At 51.1% G+C, this 19,049-nt stretch overlaps 1 protein-coding gene across 1 annotated transcript; it reads right to left on the bottom strand.

The window, feature by feature from the left end:
* Positions 1 to 7,109: 7,109 nt before the first annotated feature.
* On the bottom strand, positions 7,110 to 17,518 carry Rhod (ras homolog family member D). The gene is made up of 5 exons (XM_057778934.1): positions 17,307 to 17,518; positions 9,737 to 9,824; positions 9,020 to 9,129; positions 8,059 to 8,193; positions 7,110 to 7,674 (listed from the first exon to the last, which is right to left on the bottom strand). The coding sequence occupies exons 1-5, from the start codon at positions 17,436 to 17,438 to the stop codon at positions 7,507 to 7,509; spliced, it is 633 nt and encodes a 210-aa protein (XP_057634917.1). The 5' UTR covers positions 17,439 to 17,518; the 3' UTR covers positions 7,110 to 7,506.
* Between the last annotated feature and the right edge of the window lie 1,531 nt (positions 17,519 to 19,049).

The raw sequence follows: 19,049 nt of genomic DNA, 5'->3' as shown, positions 1-19,049 counted from the left end.
TAGCATCTACCTGGGGGGAGGGCAACACCCGCAGCCCCACACTCCCAGCTTAGAGGTGTGTAATAGGTTGCTCGTGTTTTAGGTCTCCCTGTTCTCTGGCCTGGTCACAGGGTGCTTTGGCTCCCTGGCCCTGGGCTTCAGAATGCCTTCCTGGGGCTGCAAGTGCACTCATCCTGGGACATAAAAGGAGGCCAGAGAGCAAGGAGGGTGGCATCATCCTCCCAGCCTGTGCAGAGAGCTTTATGACTCAGTGTTGGCTCCACCCTCTGCCCCAGAGAATGCCAGGGAGTGGTCTGTCCTGGAGGAGATCAGCAGACGACCCAAGGCTGGACTGAGGGACTGTGTTGTGTCTTCCCAGGTCCCTCTTCCAGGCCCCACTTCCCTCCGCTGGTTGTAGGGAACTAACTGAAGTGCTGGCAGGGGGTGGGGGAGGGGAGGGCTGTTGGGGGGCAAGCAGGGCTTCCATGATTCTGTAGCACACCCCTCCTGAGCTCTGCTTTCACATACGGGATGCCTGTGTGTGGCTGGAGACCTAGAATGAAGACCCGATGGGGCCATGTCCCCACACTGAGGTCGTGGGGTATTTTATTTTGGTGTTTCTCACCTCAGGGAGAGGCCACACTCTCACTATCCCCACCCTTCTCACAGTCCACTGTCATACATGGCTTCCCAGAAGCCACCAAGCTTTGACTTGTGGTGACTTGTCCCTTGTGTCTGGATGGCTGCAGTTGCCTGACGTGTCTCCTGACATCTTCCTCCACCCTGCCAGACACTCGTGCCTTGTCCCACTGCCAGAGCTGGCATTTTAGAGAATCCAGGATGGGAAGAAAGGCCCAGAATCCTTTTGCAAAGGGGTTTACAGAGATCAGATCAAGTTTTGGCCTGTGAATGTGTGCTCAGAGAGGAGGGATTAAGAGGCAGGGTGATGATTTCTTGGAGAAGATGGTGTCTGAATTGGACCCTAAAGATTTGGTGATTGAGGGAACTTAGGACCACCACACTACCTTGGCACTTCATGACAAGGAGGATGTGGGGGTAGCCTGGTCAAAGGCTTAGAGGCCAGTGCCCTATGGGTGTGGCCCTGTGTGTGCAACTGGAGTGGGTGTGGTCAGGTGATTGTGGGACAAGGCCAGAAGGCAGTGGTCTGGAGCCGGATCCAGGGTCTTTGGTTCTTCTCTGGATGGGGAGGCTGTGAACGACTTTCTGCATTGTGGCTTCCTGTCTAGATTTTGTGCTTCTGGTAGCTTTGCCTTTTTGAGGAAGATGAGGCAGGTTAGAGTCTGGAGGGTCTGGACGTGGCACGCCCCAGGCCATGGGAGGCAGGGCTGGAGGAATGCGGCTCCACCGCATCCCTTTACTCCCACCGCTGTCCTACAGAGGCGTTAGCAATGGCACAGCAGAGCATGGGCACAACTAGGGCCTGGACAGATGGCTCAGCTGCACTTATGAACACCGAGTGCTCTTCCAGAGGGTCCAGGTTTGATTCCCAGGGTACATAGGACAACTCATAATTACCTGTAACTCCGGTTTCAGGGATTCAGTGCCCTCTTCTGGCTGCTGTGAGCATCAGGCATGCACATGGTACACAGTCATACATGCATGCAAAACACCCCCACACATAGAAATAATAATGAACTCTTTTAAATCTTAAAAACCAACCGAGACTGAAGAGATGGCTCAGAGGTTAAGAGCACTGGTTGCTCTTCCAGAGGTCCTGAGTTCAATTCCCAGCAACCACATGGCAGCTTACAACTGTCTGTAACTTGAGGGATCTGGTACCCTTGAATAGACATGCACTCAGGCAAAACATCAATACACATAAAAATAAATAAATTATAAGGGGGGGGGAAGCAACAAAAACTGGGTAGGTTATATACCCATGTTTTCCCAACACTTTCTTTCTTTTTAATTTTTTTTTAAAGATTTATTTATCTACTATGTATACAGTATTCTGCTTGCACGTATGCCTGCAGGCCTGAAGAGGGCACCAGATCTCATTATAGATGGTTGTGAGCCACCATGTGGTTGCTGGGAATTGAACCCAGGACCTTTGGAAGAGCAGCCAGTGCTCTTAATCACTGAGCCATCTCTCCAGCCCCTTCCCAACAATTTCAAGGTAGAATAAGGAGGGCCAGAAGTTCAAGGTCATTCTAAACTACGTAAGTGGTTTGGAATTAGGCCAGGACACATGAGACACTGTCATAAAACAAAACAAAAATCCCCAAAAGCTCAAGAGTCGGGGGTTGTAGTTACTGGTGGAGTGCTTATCTGGCATACTAAAAGCCAACAAAGCATAAAGCAGATGATAGTGGACATTTGCAGTCCCAGTATTTGGCTATAGAAACAGAAGGATAAGAAGTTCAAGTAGTTGGAGAGGTGGCTCAGCAATTAAAAGCAGTGGTATGTGGCACATGTCTTTAATCTAGCACTTGGGGGGCAGAGACAGGTAGATCTCTGTGAGTTCGAGGCCAGCTTGGTCTTCAGAGCAAGTTCTAAGACAGGCTCCAAAGTTACAGAGAAACCCTGTCCCATCCTCCCCCCCCCCAAAAAAAAAAGAGCACTGGCTGCTCTTCTAGAGGTTCTCAGCACCCACAAGGCAGCTCACAACTGTCTGTGACTCCAGTTCTCAGAAATCTGAGACCAGGCTAGCCTTGAACTCACAGAGATCTGCCTGTCTCTGGTTCCTTAAGTGCTGGGATTAATGGTGTACACCACCATCTCCTGGCTCTGGAACTCTCTTTGTAGACCAGGCTGTCTTTGAACTCACAGAGATTTGCTTGCCTTTGTCTCCCCAGTGGCATGCTGGAATTAAAGGTTTGTGCCACCACGGCCTGGCTTGAGAGTTGAATTTAGAACTCAGGCATGCTATTTTCTAGGTTCCTATTTCCCGTTTTGCTCCCGTCCCAGACTTTCCAAACTGGCTCGATCTGGACCCAATCACCTGCTCTCTCAAACAGCCTTCAGAGCTGCTGTGATGACCGTGGTGAGCAGCAGGGGGGAGGAGGCCTGTCGACAAGGGCAGTTCTGGGATTTTTCTCCTAAACTGTGAGCTCCTTGGGGTCTAGACACATTAGTATAGACAGGGCCCAGGGTTGGGGTTCAGGGCAGACTGCTGAGGGCCAGGGCCCAGGGATGGAGCTGGCAGGGCTGATGCAAGTATACTAGACAATCCTGAGCTTAATCCTGGCCCAACTCTGTCCTCATCTGTGAGCTGGGTGCAGTATGGGTTCTCTCTTGTCTACCCCGGAACTTTATATGGGGTATATCATAGAAAATGACTGTATGTGTCTGGCACATGCTAAGGCCTTAAGTAAATTTGAATTCAATTTTGTTTTTTACAACTGATTCTGCAAGAAAATGCCCTCCAAACAGCACTGAGATGCCTACAAGGGCTAACGGGGATCTGGGGTCCAGCTGGAATGAGGTTGGAGCCCCTTACTGTCCACTTCTCTGACCCGTTGACGTGTTTGGTTTGAATGAGTGATTCCCATGCTTGAAGTCCTTCTCCGAGCCAACAGTGAAACAGTAGCCAGAGCAACAGCGCTCTGTTTTCTGTCCAGGTGCTCTGGCTGAAATCCGAGTTTCTTCTGTTATAATTTGAATAAAGTCAAAGCTTTCAGTAAGCCCCATCGACTAAATCCAAGCACACATTTCTTAACCTTGTTGAGTCCTGAGCTGGAACAGACCCGGAACATCACATTATGTCGTGAACCTGAACCTTGGGTTGATGCATGTGATACTCAGTAAGAACAAGCCACCCCCGTCCAGTTCAGCAGCTCCACTCAAAAGACCCCAGCTCGGGTGACAGGGCTGAGCCACAGCGGGTGAGTAGTCTTGGGCTCATGTGGAAAAGTCCACTGGGGTGACAGGCTCCACTTTGGGTTTTTTTTTTTTTTGTTGTTGTTGTTTGTTTGTTTGTTTTGAGACAGGCTTTCTCTGTGTAACAGCCTGGCTGTCCTGGAACTAGTTCTGTAGACCAGGCTGGCTTTGAACTCACAGAGGTTCGCCTGCCTCTGCCTCCCGAATGCTGGAATTAAAGGTGTGTACCACTGCCCAGCTCCACTTTGGGTTTTCAGCTCAGTCTTCAGGGCTGAGACTGTAGCTCAATGGTAGAGCGATGCCTCACGTGTGAAGACAAAAGTCCAGTTCTGAGCACCACACACACAGAATCCTCCTCCAAAGCCCAGGGTGGGCTACGGACACAGTTCCTCCTTTCATGGCATTTCAGCCTCCCAAGTCACTGTGACCACGAGCATATTCCGTCACGCCTGACGGAATTTAGTTGTAATTGAAGGACTCTTGCTTTATAGTGTGATCACCCGACACCGCTCTCCAGAACATACATAAAAGCAAGAAAGAATCATTTCCACCAAACTGACCTCTGACCTCCATCCACACTTTTGCCATGACAATATGTGTGCCCATATACACACATACTTCCACACAATGCTAACAGTTATCTCGATTAGCATATACAGAATAAAAAATAAAAACAAACAACCAAAAAAGACGTGGGATTGGAGAGATGGCTCCGGGTTAAGAGCACTGGCTTCTCTCTGAGGACAGTGGTTTGCTTCCCAGCTCCCACGGGGGTGCAGCTCGTCACCTCTGGAACTTCAGCTCTGCAGTCTGCTGCCTTCTGTGGGCATCAGGCATGCACATGGCACACAGACATACCATACAGGCAAAACACTCACACATATAGTAAGATAATTAAAATTTAAAGCCGGGCAGTCTACAGAGTGGGTTCCAGAACAGTCAGAGCTACACAGAGAAACCCTGTCCCTCTGACCTGCTGAGAGCCTGCTGGGAGCTGAGCCCCTCAGCAGCAAAAAACAAACAAATTTTAATTTAAAAAGAAAATTAAATAAAACCCAATTATCTTAGAAAGAAAGAATAGATGTGATCATATTTAAATTGGTAGACTTTGGGAGCCAGTGAGATGGCTCAGCAGAAGGCACCTGCTACCGAGCCTGACAACCTGAGTTGATCTCAGGGACCCACATCGTGAGAGAACCGACCCTCGAGGGTTACCTTTTCACTTCCACAGGTGTGGCATGGTGCACTCCCCAGCCCCCGCAAATAAATACATGAGAAAATAAGTATAAATTGGTAGTCTTTGAATAAAGCAGGTGGCGCTCAGGATGTGTGGGCTTTGTAGTTTCCTGACAAATTCTGCCTTGAGTCAGCAATCCAGAAACCCTGCCTTAGCTTCCAGCCCACAGCCCTGCAAATCCAAACTCTGGATGTCAACCCTGACTAATTTACCTGGCAAGCATCAGCCTTGCCAACCCAGACCTCACAGTCACGCCAGCATGAGCAGGCTCCCTAAAGTATACCGTGTGTGTGTGTGTGTGTGTGTGTGTGAAGTGCATATGTACACACATGCTCTACAGTACACATGTAGCAGTCAGAGAACAATTTTTGGGAGGCAGTCTGCCTTGTTTCTGGGCTTCCCTATATACCCCTGCTAGTGAGCTTTGAACTTCCAAGGGATTTGGGACTTTCCTGTGTATGCCTCCCATCTTGACATAAGAGTGCTGGCATGCACACTCACATATGCAACTTACATTTTTTTATTATATATATTATTATTATGGATTTAGGGTTTCTCTGTGTAGCCCTGGCTGTCATGTAACTCGCTTTGTACACCAGGCTAGTCTTGAACTCAGAGATCTACCTGCCTCTGCCTCCCAAGTGCTGGGATTAAAGGGGTAAGCCACCACTGCCCAGCTTGATTTTATATTTTATGTTTGTTTATATTTTGCCTACTCATTTGTGCCTGGTGCCTACAGAAGCCAGAAGACAGCATTGAGTTCCCTGGAACTGGAATTATAGGTAGTTGTGATGCTGGAAACCAAACCTAGGTCCTTTGGAAGAGAAGCCAGTACTTTTTGCTTGCTTGCTCATTTATTCGTTTGTTTCTTATTTATTTTGAAGCCAGTGCTCTTGAGCCATCTCTCCAGCTTCTAGCCTTTTTTCAAGCAGGGTTTCTCTGTTTAACAGCCCTAGCTGTCCTAGAACTTGCTCTGTAGAACAGGCTGTTCTTGAACTCACAGAAATCCTCCTGCCTCTGTCTCCTAAATGCTGGGATTGAAGGCATGCACCATCACCCAGCTCTAAAAAGTTTTACAGAACGTTTCAATTTTACTGTGAGTGTTTGGGTGGGCTTATACCAAGGCTTGCGTGTGCAGTCAGAGGACAGCTTGCAGGAGTCAGTTCTCTCCTTCTATCACAGGGCCCCAAGGAGCTCAGGTCAGTCTCGGTGGCAAGTACCTTTATCTGCTGAGCCATTTCACCAGCCCCGAATTTGGCTTTTTTATATGGGTTCTGCAGATTGAATTTAGACTTACATGGTTGGTACCTGTAAAACACCATGGTGTTTCTCCACACCACAGTGAGCAAACCCCAACAGGGTTTCTCTGTGTAGCCCTGGCTGTCCTGGAGCTCACTCTGTAGACCAGGCTGGTTTCAAACTCAGAGATCCTCCTGCCTCAGTCTCCCAGGGAGTAAAGATGTGTGCCATCACCGCCCAGCTGTGAGCAAATTCTTTAAAGGAAGTGTGTTGTGTGTCTTTGTGTTTCTGGAGAAGCCTGACTAATATACCAGCTAATAAGATTGTGCGTCTTCAGAGCCAGTTAGCTGCTAAGCTCTCTGCATGTGTTAGTCCTCCAGATTCTCTCTCTCTCTCTCTGCATGTATTAGTCCTCCAGACTCTCTCTCTCTGCATGTGTTAGTCCTCCAGATTCTCTCTCTCTCTGCATGTGTTAGTCCTCCAGATTCTCTCTCTCTCTCTGTATGTGTTAGTCCTCCAGATTCTCTCTCTCTCTCTCTCTCTCTCTCTCTCTCTCTCTCTCTCTCTCTCTCCCTTCGAGGCAGGGATTAAAGGCCTGTGCCACCACTGCCCTGCTGCTTGAGGTAATTTCTGATTGGTCATTTTACAGAGGAGGTTTTGGCCTAGAACTTTCCCAAGGTCTTAGAAGTGATAAAGTCAGGCTGGGATTTCTAGCAGTCCCACCCTAGGATCTAGGTGGGTGGTATACTTAAAGATACTCTGAAGCAAGAGTCAGGACACAAATAAAAAGTGATATCATTTTAATTGTTACACTTATCAACAGGATGAATAAAATGACCAGGGAAGGGGCAGGGTAGGGTGTTGGCCCTGGCCGGATGGTTCCAAGAACCCCTAGGTCCTGTAGGTACAGCTCAGAGAATAGCCACAGGTGGCGCCAGACCAGACTCCACATGCAAATCCTACTCAGCATGCAAACCCAGGATTGGGCACAGGGAGTCTATTAATGGTTCCAGAGCTAAGGGTCTGGGAACCTTCTTTCTCAGTTCAGGATTCTTAGGTCCGGGAGCCAGGCCTCTGCGGAGCCCATCTGTGGAGGTATGGTTCTACCGGCTCAGCCTGGGGACTAGGTCCAGCCCAGTCAACAGAGCAGGTCAGCTCCTGGGTCTTTCTTCAGCTGAGGGACGTGGGAGGCGAGGTGGGTTCCAAACTAGTCAGGAGATCAGGCAAAACCTACGGGTAATCCGCCGCCAGAAGTTACGACTCGGACTGCTGAGCGCCACAGTAACCGCTTCCTGGAAGACGGCTTCCACGTTGTCATGGAGCCGAGCTGAACACTCAAGGTAGGTCACTGCTCCCACAGACCTTGCCATATCGTGGCCCTGCCAGGGAAAAATAGGAGCTATGAGTTGCGGGTACAGGGTGGAACTCACGTTTGGTCTCCTTGCAGCCCTTATGGACATCCGGGAATCTGGAGGACAACAGTGGGAAGTGGGGCTTTTCTAGGACACCCGCAGTGGACAATAACCTGTGTGTTGCAGGGAAGGTTAATAACATGGACCTCAGGGGCCCCATTTGTGCCATATATATTTCTGTTTATCCTTTTCCTGACAGAAGCTTCTAGAAAGTGTTCTGCTTTCTGTTTCCAAGTGCCAGCAGTTCCTGACATCCCCCAAGACCCCCGAGTGTGCAACACACCTGGCACAGTAGAGCAGTATCTTGAGTTCCCTCCCCCAAGTCCTCTGGCCCAAGGGCTAGCTTCCTACCCTGTGGTAGGTCACGGGCTCCAACCCATTCTTCCGCAGCTTGTTCACCAGCACCTTGTCCTTGCGCAGATCCGTTTTACAGCCCACCACGATGATGGGCACTCCCTTACAGAAGTGCGTCACCTCTGGGTACCACTGTAGGGGTGGGGGGAAGAGTTACAAGTGAGCCACTCTCTATCCACCAAGTCTGTCCTAGGGAAGGGGCTACCTCATGCCTGGCACCATGCCCTCATGCCCGTAACAAGGTCGGTCCAGAGATGTGCTCAGCACTAGCTCCGAAGAAAAGCATCTGCCCAGGCTCCAGCCCTTGACTTGTCACTTTAATGGAAAGTGATTCAATCCAAGAATGACAGTATCTTGACTCTGTATGGTTGCCATGAAGGTAAATGAACAGTGCCCATTACATGGCCAGTCTTTTTCTCCCCCCCCCCACACCCAAGACAGTGCCACCATGCCTGGCACTTGAAAATTTCTTGTTCTTTATGTGTGTGGATGCTGTCTGCATAACACATGCATGCTGTGCCTGTGGAGGCCAGAAGAGGGCATTAGATCCTCTGGAACAGAGTTTCTCTGTGTAGTTCTGGCTGTTCTAGAACTCACTCTAGACCAGGCTGGCCTGGAACTCACAGAGATCCACCAGCCTCTGCCTCTTGAGTGCTGGGATTAAAGGCGTGCGCCACCACTGCCCAGCGTTTTTGTTTGTTTGTTTTTGAGAAAGAATCTCACGGTGTGTTCCCAAATGGTCTGGAACTCACTATGTAGACCAGGCTGGCCTCACACTCAGAGATCCGCCGGCCTCTGCCTCCCTACTGCTGGGATTAAAGGTGTGCACCACCACTGCCCAGCTCAGTATGCCCTCTTCACCACTGAGCCATCTGTCTAGCCCCAGGTCTGCCAAGCTTTGACAGCTGACAGAGCAAAGGGTGATGGGCAGTGACACATCCCTCACCCCATCACCTACCCTGTTGGAGACATTGTCAAAGCTGTTTGGACTGGTCACATCGAAGCAGAGGAGCAAGACATTGGCATCGGGGTAGAACAAGGGTCGGAGGCGGTCATAGTCATCTTGCCCTAGGCAAAGGAGAGGGAGGAGTCACTCTCTAGTCCTCCTGCCTGCTCTCAGCACCTCCCCAACATCAGGGAGGGAACTTAGCAGACCAGGGATTTTAGGGGGTGGAGTCAAGTTTCGTAAGCCATGTGGATGTCCCCTGGTGGTGGCTCTTACTTGGCTTGCCTGTGAGATGTGGCAGCCTTGGCCCGGAGAAGCCATCACTGGAAGACCCTGTTCAAGGAGTGAGCCTGAGGCAGAGGCCAGGCTTAGGAATCCACTTTGCCCTTGCTTGTGCAGTGAGGGTGGGGGCAGATGTGACCCCAACAGAGAGGTCTTAGCAAGTGGACTATTGGGGGCTGCTGGGTCTCCTTGACTTTAGTTAACCAACCCATGTATGGGCAAGGCCAGGAGTAGGAGGGCACAGACCAAGATTAGGGGGTCTGAGAAAAGCTAAATTCAGGGTACAAAGCTTGGGAGCCAGGACCAGTCTATCTCTTGAAGCTGACGTGGGTTGGAGAAGTGGGCACACACAGGTGGAGGGTTCAGGTTCCGGGGGCTCCTCCTAATGCCAGTGCCTATTCACTGGGGCTCCCCTTCTCTTTCCTGCCCCTAGAGCCCCCCACCTACCTGCTGTGTCCCAGATTTGGAGGTGCACAGGTTTACCCTGCATTTGCAGAGTGACATTATAACGCTCAAACACTGTGGGGCTGTAGCTCTGAAGAAGAAAGAGGACAGTTAGGAAGCTTTTGAGGGATTTGGAGCAAAGCAGACCCCCGGGAATGTGTAACCCCCCCCCCCCCATTGTGCTTGTTTCTGAGAAGGTTCCCAGTGTCACAGGGACCAGACTTCGGGGAAGGTTTAGAGCAGGTGCCAGGAAGGTCCCCATCTTCCCTGGCCTTGTTTTCCTTGATTATAAACGGGAAGATGATGTTCCTGTGGTAAGGGTAGACTATTGCCACAAGGAGTCAGTGAAATGTCCAGGCAGAGTGCTCGGCTCAGTCTGCTGCAAAGCCAGACCCCACACATGATGGCTACTGGCATTACCTTTGTCCCGTGACCACTTCTGAGCTTTCGCGTGTGCGCGCTGCTTCTTCCCTTGTGCACCCATATGTTCATCCAGCAAACATTAGCACTTTGTCCAAGCCTAGTTCTGGGCACCAAGGAGCCTAGACTAACTAAAGAAGACTCAGTCTGGCTTGCGGAGCTCAGTCTCTCAGTTATTTGGGGTCTACTTTGATAGGCTCTCATTAAACCCAGGCTGGTTTTGAACTTCTGATTCTTCTCCTCACAGCCCCTGTTTTAGGATCAAAGGTATGCAACATCCTACCACCCCTTGACTTGGGGTCTTCTTAGCTTTGACTACCCTCAACTCATGGTAATCCTCTTGCCTCAGCCTCTTGAGTACTGGGATTACAAACAAGCACCCCCAGGTTTACTTTCTCTTCCTGCTGCCTGCGGTTCCTGATGTAGAACTCTGAGCTACTTGTCCAGCATGATGCCTGTGCTGCCATGCTCCCTGCCATGTGGATAACGCACTAAACCTCTGGCACTGCAAGCAAGCCCCCAGTTAAATGCTTTCTTTGGTAAGAGTTGCCTTGGCCATGGTGTCTCTTCACAGCAAAAGAACAGTGACTAGGGAGGCTCCTTTTACAATTTTTATTTATTCATTCATTCATTTTGAGACAGTCTTTCTACATATCCCTGGAACTCACTATGTAAATCCACCTGCCTCTGCCTCTCAAGTGCTGGAATTAATATGACCGGTTCCTTCTTTATTTTAAAAAAGGTTTTATGTGTCTGCGTGTTTTGCCTACATGAATGAATGTGCACATGTGTGCCACATGCCCATGAGGTCAGAAGAAAGCAGAAGGTCCCCTGGGACTAGAGTTACTGACAGATGTGGGCCACCGTGTGGTTTGGAGTCTTCGGCAAGAGCATCAGGTCCTGAGCCATCTCTCTAGCCCCCTTTTTGAGCTTTCCAGACACGGTCTCATTGAGTGACCCTAACTACAGGCCTGGAACTTGCCATGTAGACCAGGTTGGCCTTGAACTCACAGGGATTAAAGGTGAGTACCATGATGCCTGCCTCCCCCCCCCACCCCATTTTGGTTCTTTTTGAGATGGGGTCTTGCTGTGTAGCCCAGTTTCACTTAGAACCTAATGAGCCTCTGGTTTTCCTCCTGAATGCTGGAGCTGGAGACATGTATCACATGTGAGGCTCCTCGCAGTCTCTCAGAATCCTAACAGCGTCGTCTCACACACTCCCTGTCTCAGCCTGCCTTTCTTGATCCCCCTGACGCGTCCTCTCTTGAATGGGTTACCCAGGGCACAGTGTCTGTGCTGGCTGGTCTTACGTCACTTGACATATAAACTAGAGTTATCTGAGAAGAGGGAGCCTCAGTTGAGAAGATCCTCCATAAGATCCAGCTGCCAGGCATTTATTTCCTTTTCTTTCTCCCCACTCCCCCCACCCACACACACAGGGTCTCATTGTGTAGCCTTGGCTATCCTTGAACTCATTCTATAGACCAGGCTGGCTTTGAACTCAGAGTTTGCCTGCCTCTGCCTCCCAAGTGCTGGGATCAAGGAGGTACTTCACCACTGTCCTGCAAGAGCAACATGGATTCTTAACCCCTGAGCCATCTCTAGTCCTGTTATTATTTTTTTTTTTTTTTTTTTTTTTTTAAATATTTATTTATTTATTATGTATACAATATTCTGTCTGTGTGTATGTCTGCAGGCCAGAAGAGGGCACCAGACCTCTTTACAGATGGTTGTGGGCCACCATGTGGTTGCTGGGAATTGAACTCAGGACCTCTGGAAGAGCAGGCAGTGCTCTTAACCACTGAGCCATCTCTCCAGCCCCCTGTTATTATTTTTTTAGGACAGAGTCTAACTTTGTAGTTCAGGCTAGCCTGATGGGATTACAGGTGTGCACTGCTGTGCTCAGCATAACTCTTGGGGTGTGTATGTAGGGAGTATTGGGGTTTTGTTTTTTGAGGTGGGGTCTTCTGTAGTCTTTAGGGTACCCTAGACTCACTGTGTACCTGAGATGACCTTGACCTCTCCCCGTGTCTACTTCCCAACTGATGGTATTGCAGGTATGCAGTGCCCTACCCGGCTCTTTTGCAGCTTTGTTTCTTTTGTCTTTTTGACACTTAACGTGTGTACACATGTCCTGGAATAGAAGTCAGAGGACGATCCACAAAGGTTGATCCTGTCCTCTCACCATGTGGAGGACCTTGGGTCATCAGGCTTGATGGTTGAAACCTGTACCCTCTGAGCCATATCTCCAGCCCCGTGCTTTCTGAGACAAGGTTTTACTCTAGTTCAGGCTGATCTCAAACTCAGTGTGATCCTCCTGTCTCGGGTGGTGGCGCACGCCTTTAATCCCAGCACTCAGAGACAGAGGCAAGCAGATCTCTGTGAGTTCGAGGTCAGCCTGGTCTCTACAGCCAGGGCTACATAGAGAAATCTTGTCTGGAAAAAACAAACAAGGGAAGGGGAAGGGTGCCGCTTACTGACTTGCTTCCCATGGCTTGTGTGCATCACTATGCCTGGCTCCCCATGGCTCCTGCCTCCCCATGGCTCCTGCCTCCCCATGGCTTTTGCCTCCAGGTTCCTGCCCTGATTAAGTTTCTATCCTGACTTCCTTTAATGATGAACAGTGATATGGAAGTGTAAGCTAAACCCTTTCCTCCTAGACTTGTTTTTTGGCCATGGTGTTTTGTTGCAGCCATAGAAACCCTGACTAAGACAGTCCCCTACCCCAACCCAGGCCTGTCCCCTGCAGAAGGCACTGGGGCTCCCTTTCTCTTTCCTGCCCCTCCCAAAGCCCCACACCTATTCTCCTTGTCCCAGATTTAGAGTGTACCCTCTCTACAATGGTTGAAAAGTGGACCTGACAGGTCTGATAGCTAGATGAAAAGCTAGGGGCCTGAGACACAGGTAATGGAGTATGCCAAACCGCTACGTCTGGAGCCTTTGGCTATGAGTAGCCCTGGACCTCCTGGTCTTGTTACTGTTTTATTACTTGAACCAGGGTCTCACACAGCCTAGGAACACCTTGAACTTATAATCCTCTTGTTTTCACCTCCTGAATGCGGCAAACATAGACAGGCAGGCACCACACCTGGTTTATGTGATGGTGGGGATTGAATCCAGGACTTCATGTATGCCAGATGGGCACACTACCAACTGAACTCTTTGCTTGATTTTAATTACATTTATTTATTGGGGGAGGGGCACACATGCCAGAGTACCCATGAGAAGTCATGGGGGCTGGAGAGATGGCTCAGCTGTTAAAGGCTAGGCTCACAACCAAAAATATAAGAGAGGTCAGGGGACAGAAATCTGTGATCTCCTATTATGTGGGTGCTGGGGATGGAACTCAGGTTGTCAGGGTTGGTGAGCCATCTCCCCCTCCTTCCCCTCAGACAGGGTCTCACTGTGTAGCCCAGGAAGGCCTGGAACTTACTGCAGTTTTTCTACCTCGGCCTCTTGAGTGCTAGGGTGACAGGCATGAGCCACCATTCCAGGTTTAACTTCCTATAAAGACCCCTTAGGCTTCTATCACTTGGCCAGGGCTGGCTGGTAGGGTCACAGTGTGGAGATCTGTAGTCTCTTCCTTTCCCGTGTCGGGCACGGTCTTTACCTGCCTATGACTCAGTAGGACTTCATGCCGGTCTTTCTTATGGCCGGATTGCCTGCCAGTCCTCTGAGTCAGTCACAGTGATGGGTCAGTATGTTCTCTAGGGCAGTAGAGGGCAATCGGCGAAGTCAGCATGGACAGTCTGCCACTTCCTATAGCAGAAGTGGACAGGGACAGACAAGGGCCCAAGCTGCCTTCCCATCCCTGTTTGCGGGCTTAGGGCCCTTTTCCTTTCAGCATTTTTCCTGTTGGAGGGGAAGAGAGTGAGGGCAACACTGACTTTGAGATCAGATGAGCTTGGTTTAGGACCCAGCTCTGACAACCACCAGCTGTGTGGCCTTGGGTCTGCACCACCACTGGTTAGGAGAAACAGTGTCACCTTGGGATGCAAAGGAAAGGCCTGGTCCAGCATGGATGGTCACTGCTCACCTGGTTGGCAGTATCTATACCAGCCCTATCCATCCCTCTCCCTGTACCCTTTCCCATCCCCAACTGCAACCTTTGGCCTCTGCCCTAGAGCAAGAACCTGTCACTGTGGCACCACTGACCTCTGCATCTGAGACTGCAATGTGGTCACCCACATACCAGCTGAGGGCTCTCCTGATCTGAGCGTCAGGATGGCCCCACAAGCCAGTGCTTTATAAAGTGTGAAGATGGCCCCAGCCCACTACTCCCTAAGGCTCTTTTCTTAGACTCCGACAGACAACCTCCATAGTCCTCAAGAGGTTCTGAGGAAGGTGACTTGCCTAGGGTCACGCACTGGGTGGGCTAGGCAGAAGCAGAGCAGGGGCTGTTGGTCTTCCTGGACTACACCAGTTAGCCCTCCTTCCTCTTCTGAGGTCACCTATTCTTGCTCCTGACGTCAGACAGACCAGACATGAGCTGAAAAGGGCTGTGTCATCTCCGTCACTGAGAAGTGTCACCGCCCCACCCCTTACTTGGGAATGTCACTTTATCTATACCTTTAGTGGTGTTCTTTGACCCCCCCCAGGCAGAAGTGCCTAATCTTATCTGTTCAGTTTTGCTCAGCCAGAGACCCAAGGCCTGGCCCAGGCTGACACAGGACAGAGGTGACTCAGCCCTGGGCTTGCCCTCCTGGGGTTCACAGACAGGTGACTATCACAGAACGAGAACAGGGTTCCCCAGGGGGACACCTATGGAGACTGGAGCGGTGTGAGAAGGACTTCCAACTTGGCTAGTTCTGCACACGGATTGTTCTCTCCCACCTCCTGGCTACTAGGAATGTTTGCTTTCTCGGTGCCAGCTGAGGCTTTCTGGAGACTGATGCCTCTCCCTGCCCCATAAGCTCTATTGTGCCCCTTCTGCCTTGAACTTGGGCTCCAGCCAACGAGGGTCACAGAGGCCGCTCCACATTTCCAGCGTGTTCTCTTCTCTGCTTTGCTGCAAGCGGAAAGCCTGAAAGAAGGACCCTAAGCCTCCAGGCTGCTGGCGTCCTGGCTTTTAGGGATGCCTGAGGCAGAAGCGGCTGAAGCTGGGCCAAGAGACAGCAGTGATAGCTTCAGAGGTCACGGAGTGCCCTGGGGAGGGCAGGGCGACCTGAGCTCCATATCAGAGCTACTGCCATGGTCCCCTCGAAAGGCACTACCCATAATCACAGCACTTGGGAGGTGGAGGCAAGATTAGGAGGAATAGCCTGGACTACTTGAGACCTCATCTCAAGAAACAAACCAGCACTCAGGAGGCAGAGGCAGGTGAATCTCTGAGTTTGAGGCCAGCCTGGTCTACAGATAGAGTTCCAGGATGGTCGGGGTTACATACACAGAAAATCCCTGTCTCCGAAAAACAAAACAAAATAAAAAACAATTTATAGTGCTGGGATTCCATGTAAGTGGTGTTACACACCTGTAATCCCAGCACTATGGCAGCAGAGGCAGGAGGATCATTGATTTGAGTTGAACCTGGGCTACATGTGGAGACTGTCTCAAAAACCAAACAACACTAACTTGATAACTTACTAAAACTAATGAACTAAAAAGAGCCCTCTCTCAGGTCAGGGACCTCCCAGACGAAGGGAGAATAAGGACAAATGGTACACACACACACACACACACACACACACACGCACACACGCACACACGCCTACTCTGCTCTTTTGTCACTCCAATGTGTCCTGTAAAACATACATAGTTCATGGGCTTTAAGGTGTTTCCACATGAAATTAGCATGACCCCTGCAGTCTGTGTCCATCTGGAGTGTCTGAGTCGGGACAATGATGCTGAGCCCTCTCTCTTTAGGTGCCTTATCTGATCCCCAGCTGTCACAACGGCCAGGTTTCCACGGGCAGCACCTAGAGACCTGGAAACTATCTCCTCAGCTTAAAAAAAAGTTGTGTAATTGGTCAAAGGAGGTGATGTCAGCTTTGCAATCCACAAAACCAAAGGCTCTGAGCTGGGTATGATGGCACATATAAGTAATCCCAGCAACCCTCAGGGCAAGAGACGGGAGGCCTCAAGGCCTACACAGCGGCATCTTGTCTCAAGAACAAAACAGAAACCACTAAGGCCCCAAAACATAAAAACCAACAGCTCACTGGTGTAGAGTGCCAAGCAAGCCCTGCTGGCACCTTTGCCAGGGCAGCTTCTCGGACTCCGGCATTAGACTGCCCAGTTCTGCACAGTCCCAGAGGCTGGAAGGACACAGGGCCAGGGAGGGAAACGGACATGCTGCTGGAGGCAGACTCATGGAGGCACAGAACGTGGGCTCAGCCACTGTCCTGGTCACTGGACAGCCAGTGAGCTTGTCCTGCAGGAGTCACAGTGGCAAGCCCAGAGAGTCAAGCCTTACCAGGGTACCCCGCTGAGCTGTCCATCAGCCTTCTGCCTCACCTTCCCAACTCCCTTCCCTCGCATGACGCTGCTCTGAGAAACTGAGGCTTAGAGTCAAAGCAAGTCAGCAGGCGAACAGGGCTCTTCAGAGAAAGGTCTAGGTTTCCTATCTTCCTCTCTACCGGGAAACGCAGGATCTGCACCACAGTGGCCAGGGTTGGAGAAGAGCTGTGTCTCCCAAGGGACATCATTTATCAACTTTCCTGAGTCCTTGCATGCAGACTGGGAGCTGAGCTCCTCACCTCTATCCACTCACTCGTCTGAACTCAGGGACTGCCAGTCCTATCGTGCAGTTAAGGAAACAGGCACAGAGAGGGTAAGGGACTTGCCTAAAGGCACACAGCTGTAAGAGGCAAAGGCTTGGTTTGACTGCTGCCAGTCTGGCTCCAAAGTCCTCACTCTCTTAGCCAAGTTGTGACACTGCTCTCCTAGGATTTGCTATTTCCCCAGGTGGCCTAATTCAGTCCCTGGGACACCCCTCCCCCTAAGTGCCTTTAGTCTCACTTCGCCCCTACAGGCTAAATCTGAAAAACTCTGCCTTCGACCCCAGGCTCCCTTGGGACATCTTCCTCTTTCTCCTCCTCACCCCCCACACACTCAGGAGACTGGAACTGGGTATTTCGAGGCCGCTCTTGGCAGACCCGCACATTGGCGCGTCCCAGCGCGGGGACAGCGCAGGGCCAAGGGTGAGGGCACTCACCTCTGGGAAGTTCCCGGCGGCGAAGACCATCATCAGCGATGTCTTCCCGCAGCCCCCGTCGCCCACCAGGACCACTTTGACCGAGCGCCCGCTTAGCGGCGCCTCCTCCCCCGCGGCCTGGGCCGCCTTCATCCCGAGCGGGCGGGCGGGCAGCCTTGCGCGGAGCAGCCGGTGGTGCGCGGCGGGCTGGCTGCGGCGGGCGCGGGGCTGGCCCGGCGGGACAGGAATGTGGAAGGGGCGGGGCGGCGGGAGGAAGTGGGAGCGGGGCGGCCCGGGCAGGAGGCGGCCCGGGGGGGCGGGGGACACCCAGCTCAGGTGAGAGGCTCTGACCAGTTTGGGGGCGCGGTAGCCGGCCAGGCGTGGAGCGCTCCCGGGGTACGGTCTCCTGGCGTCCTAGCTGGCTATTCATGAAACACTTTTGAAGCACCTACCGTGGGGCTCAGTCGCTGAGGCCACAGGGGTGGGCGGAGACCTATGCCTCCAGAGGGCACCCGGGGCTCCTGGGAGAAAAAAATAAGTAGACAGGCAGTGGGAGAGGGGTTGGGGACAGGGAGGGAAGACGCACCTGGGCTGGCCCATCTGCCTGGGAGGGAGATGGTCTTTTATGAGTGAATGAAATGAACAAATCTGAGTTTCTGTGCTTGGGGGCCTAACAATCCAGACCACCTTCAGGTACAGGTCAGATGAGAAGGGAATGGCCCGGACATGCCCATGTGGGTCCCTGCAGGACCTCTTTGGTCAACACCAGGAATCTTCAATGAAGGCGAATCACTACCCGTCTCCCCCAGACAGGCCGGGATCTAAGGAAACCACGGAACCGTCCATCTGTAGCTCTCATAGCAGGCTCTGGCATATGGCTGATGCCATGAGTGGTTCTTAGTATAATACTTACGTTAAAATTTTATTTTTGTGTGTATGGGTTTTCATCTGAGTGTATGTCTGTGCATCACGTACATGCTTGGCGACCTCTGCTCTCCGAAGTCTTGGAACTCGAGTGACAGACAAATAGGAGCCACTACGTGGGTGAACCTGAGTTCCCTGGCATAGCAGCCAATGCTCTTAACCTCTGGGCCATCTCTCCAGCTCCTTGGTAGAATATTTAATCAACACAGATGGTCCTTCGTTTCCAAGAATCTGGGGCCCCTGCGCTGTTCAAGTCACAACATCTACTGTGAGAAGCCTAGACGGGGAGCCGGGCAGGCCACCATCAATGTAAGATCTGCCTGCGGCAGAGAGACCAGAGAGAGAAAAAGGGACTCCTCACCTGAGGTAAACACGGAGGACATTTTCACGGGAGAGGCAGTCTTGAAGAAAAAGTAATAGATGTTTCAAAGACAACACAAAGAGGCTGGCGTAAGGTGGCCCCGCCCCCTTCCCAGCTGCGGGCTAGAGGGCGGGGCTTGACTGAGGAGTTGGAAGCGCATTTGGGATTTCAGGAATAAATCCAATATTGAACTGAAAACTTACTGTCCTCTAAATCCCACATTCTTCTTTGTGGATATATATATATATATATATATATATGTTTAATTTTTAGTGGACATAAGTAGGCTGGGAAGGCTTTTCTGCTAGAATGTTTAGCTAGCATGCATGAAAGCCCGAGTTCCACCCCACTATCACATAAACTGAACTTGGAGGTGCATACCTGTGATTCCAGTACTAGTGAAGTGAAGGCAGGAGGATCTGAAATTCAGTCAGTGTCAGCTTGGCCATACAGAAAGTTTAAGACCAGCCTGGGCTAGA

Source organism: Chionomys nivalis, chromosome 8, assembly GCF_950005125.1.
Source record: "Chionomys nivalis chromosome 8, mChiNiv1.1, whole genome shotgun sequence".
NCBI lineage: Eukaryota > Metazoa > Chordata > Mammalia > Rodentia > Cricetidae > Chionomys > Chionomys nivalis.
Note: the sequence above shows the minus strand (reverse complement) of the source record. Positions and strands in the feature narration are given on the sequence as shown.

Excerpts from the sequence above, each read along its gene's own strand:
- Rhod (XM_057778934.1), bottom strand. The coding sequence starts at position 17,438 with ATGAAGGCGGCCCAGGCCGCGGGGGAGGAGGCGCCGCTAAGCGGGCGC. Across the intron at positions 9,825-17,306 it reads CCGCCGGGAACTTCCCAGAG|AGCTACAGCCCCACAGTGTT; the intron begins GTGAGTGCCCTC and ends TTTCTTCTTCAG. Across the intron at positions 9,130-9,736 it reads CCAAATCTGGGACACAGCAG|GGCAAGATGACTATGACCGC; the intron begins GTAGGTGGGGGG and ends TCCTTTGCCTAG.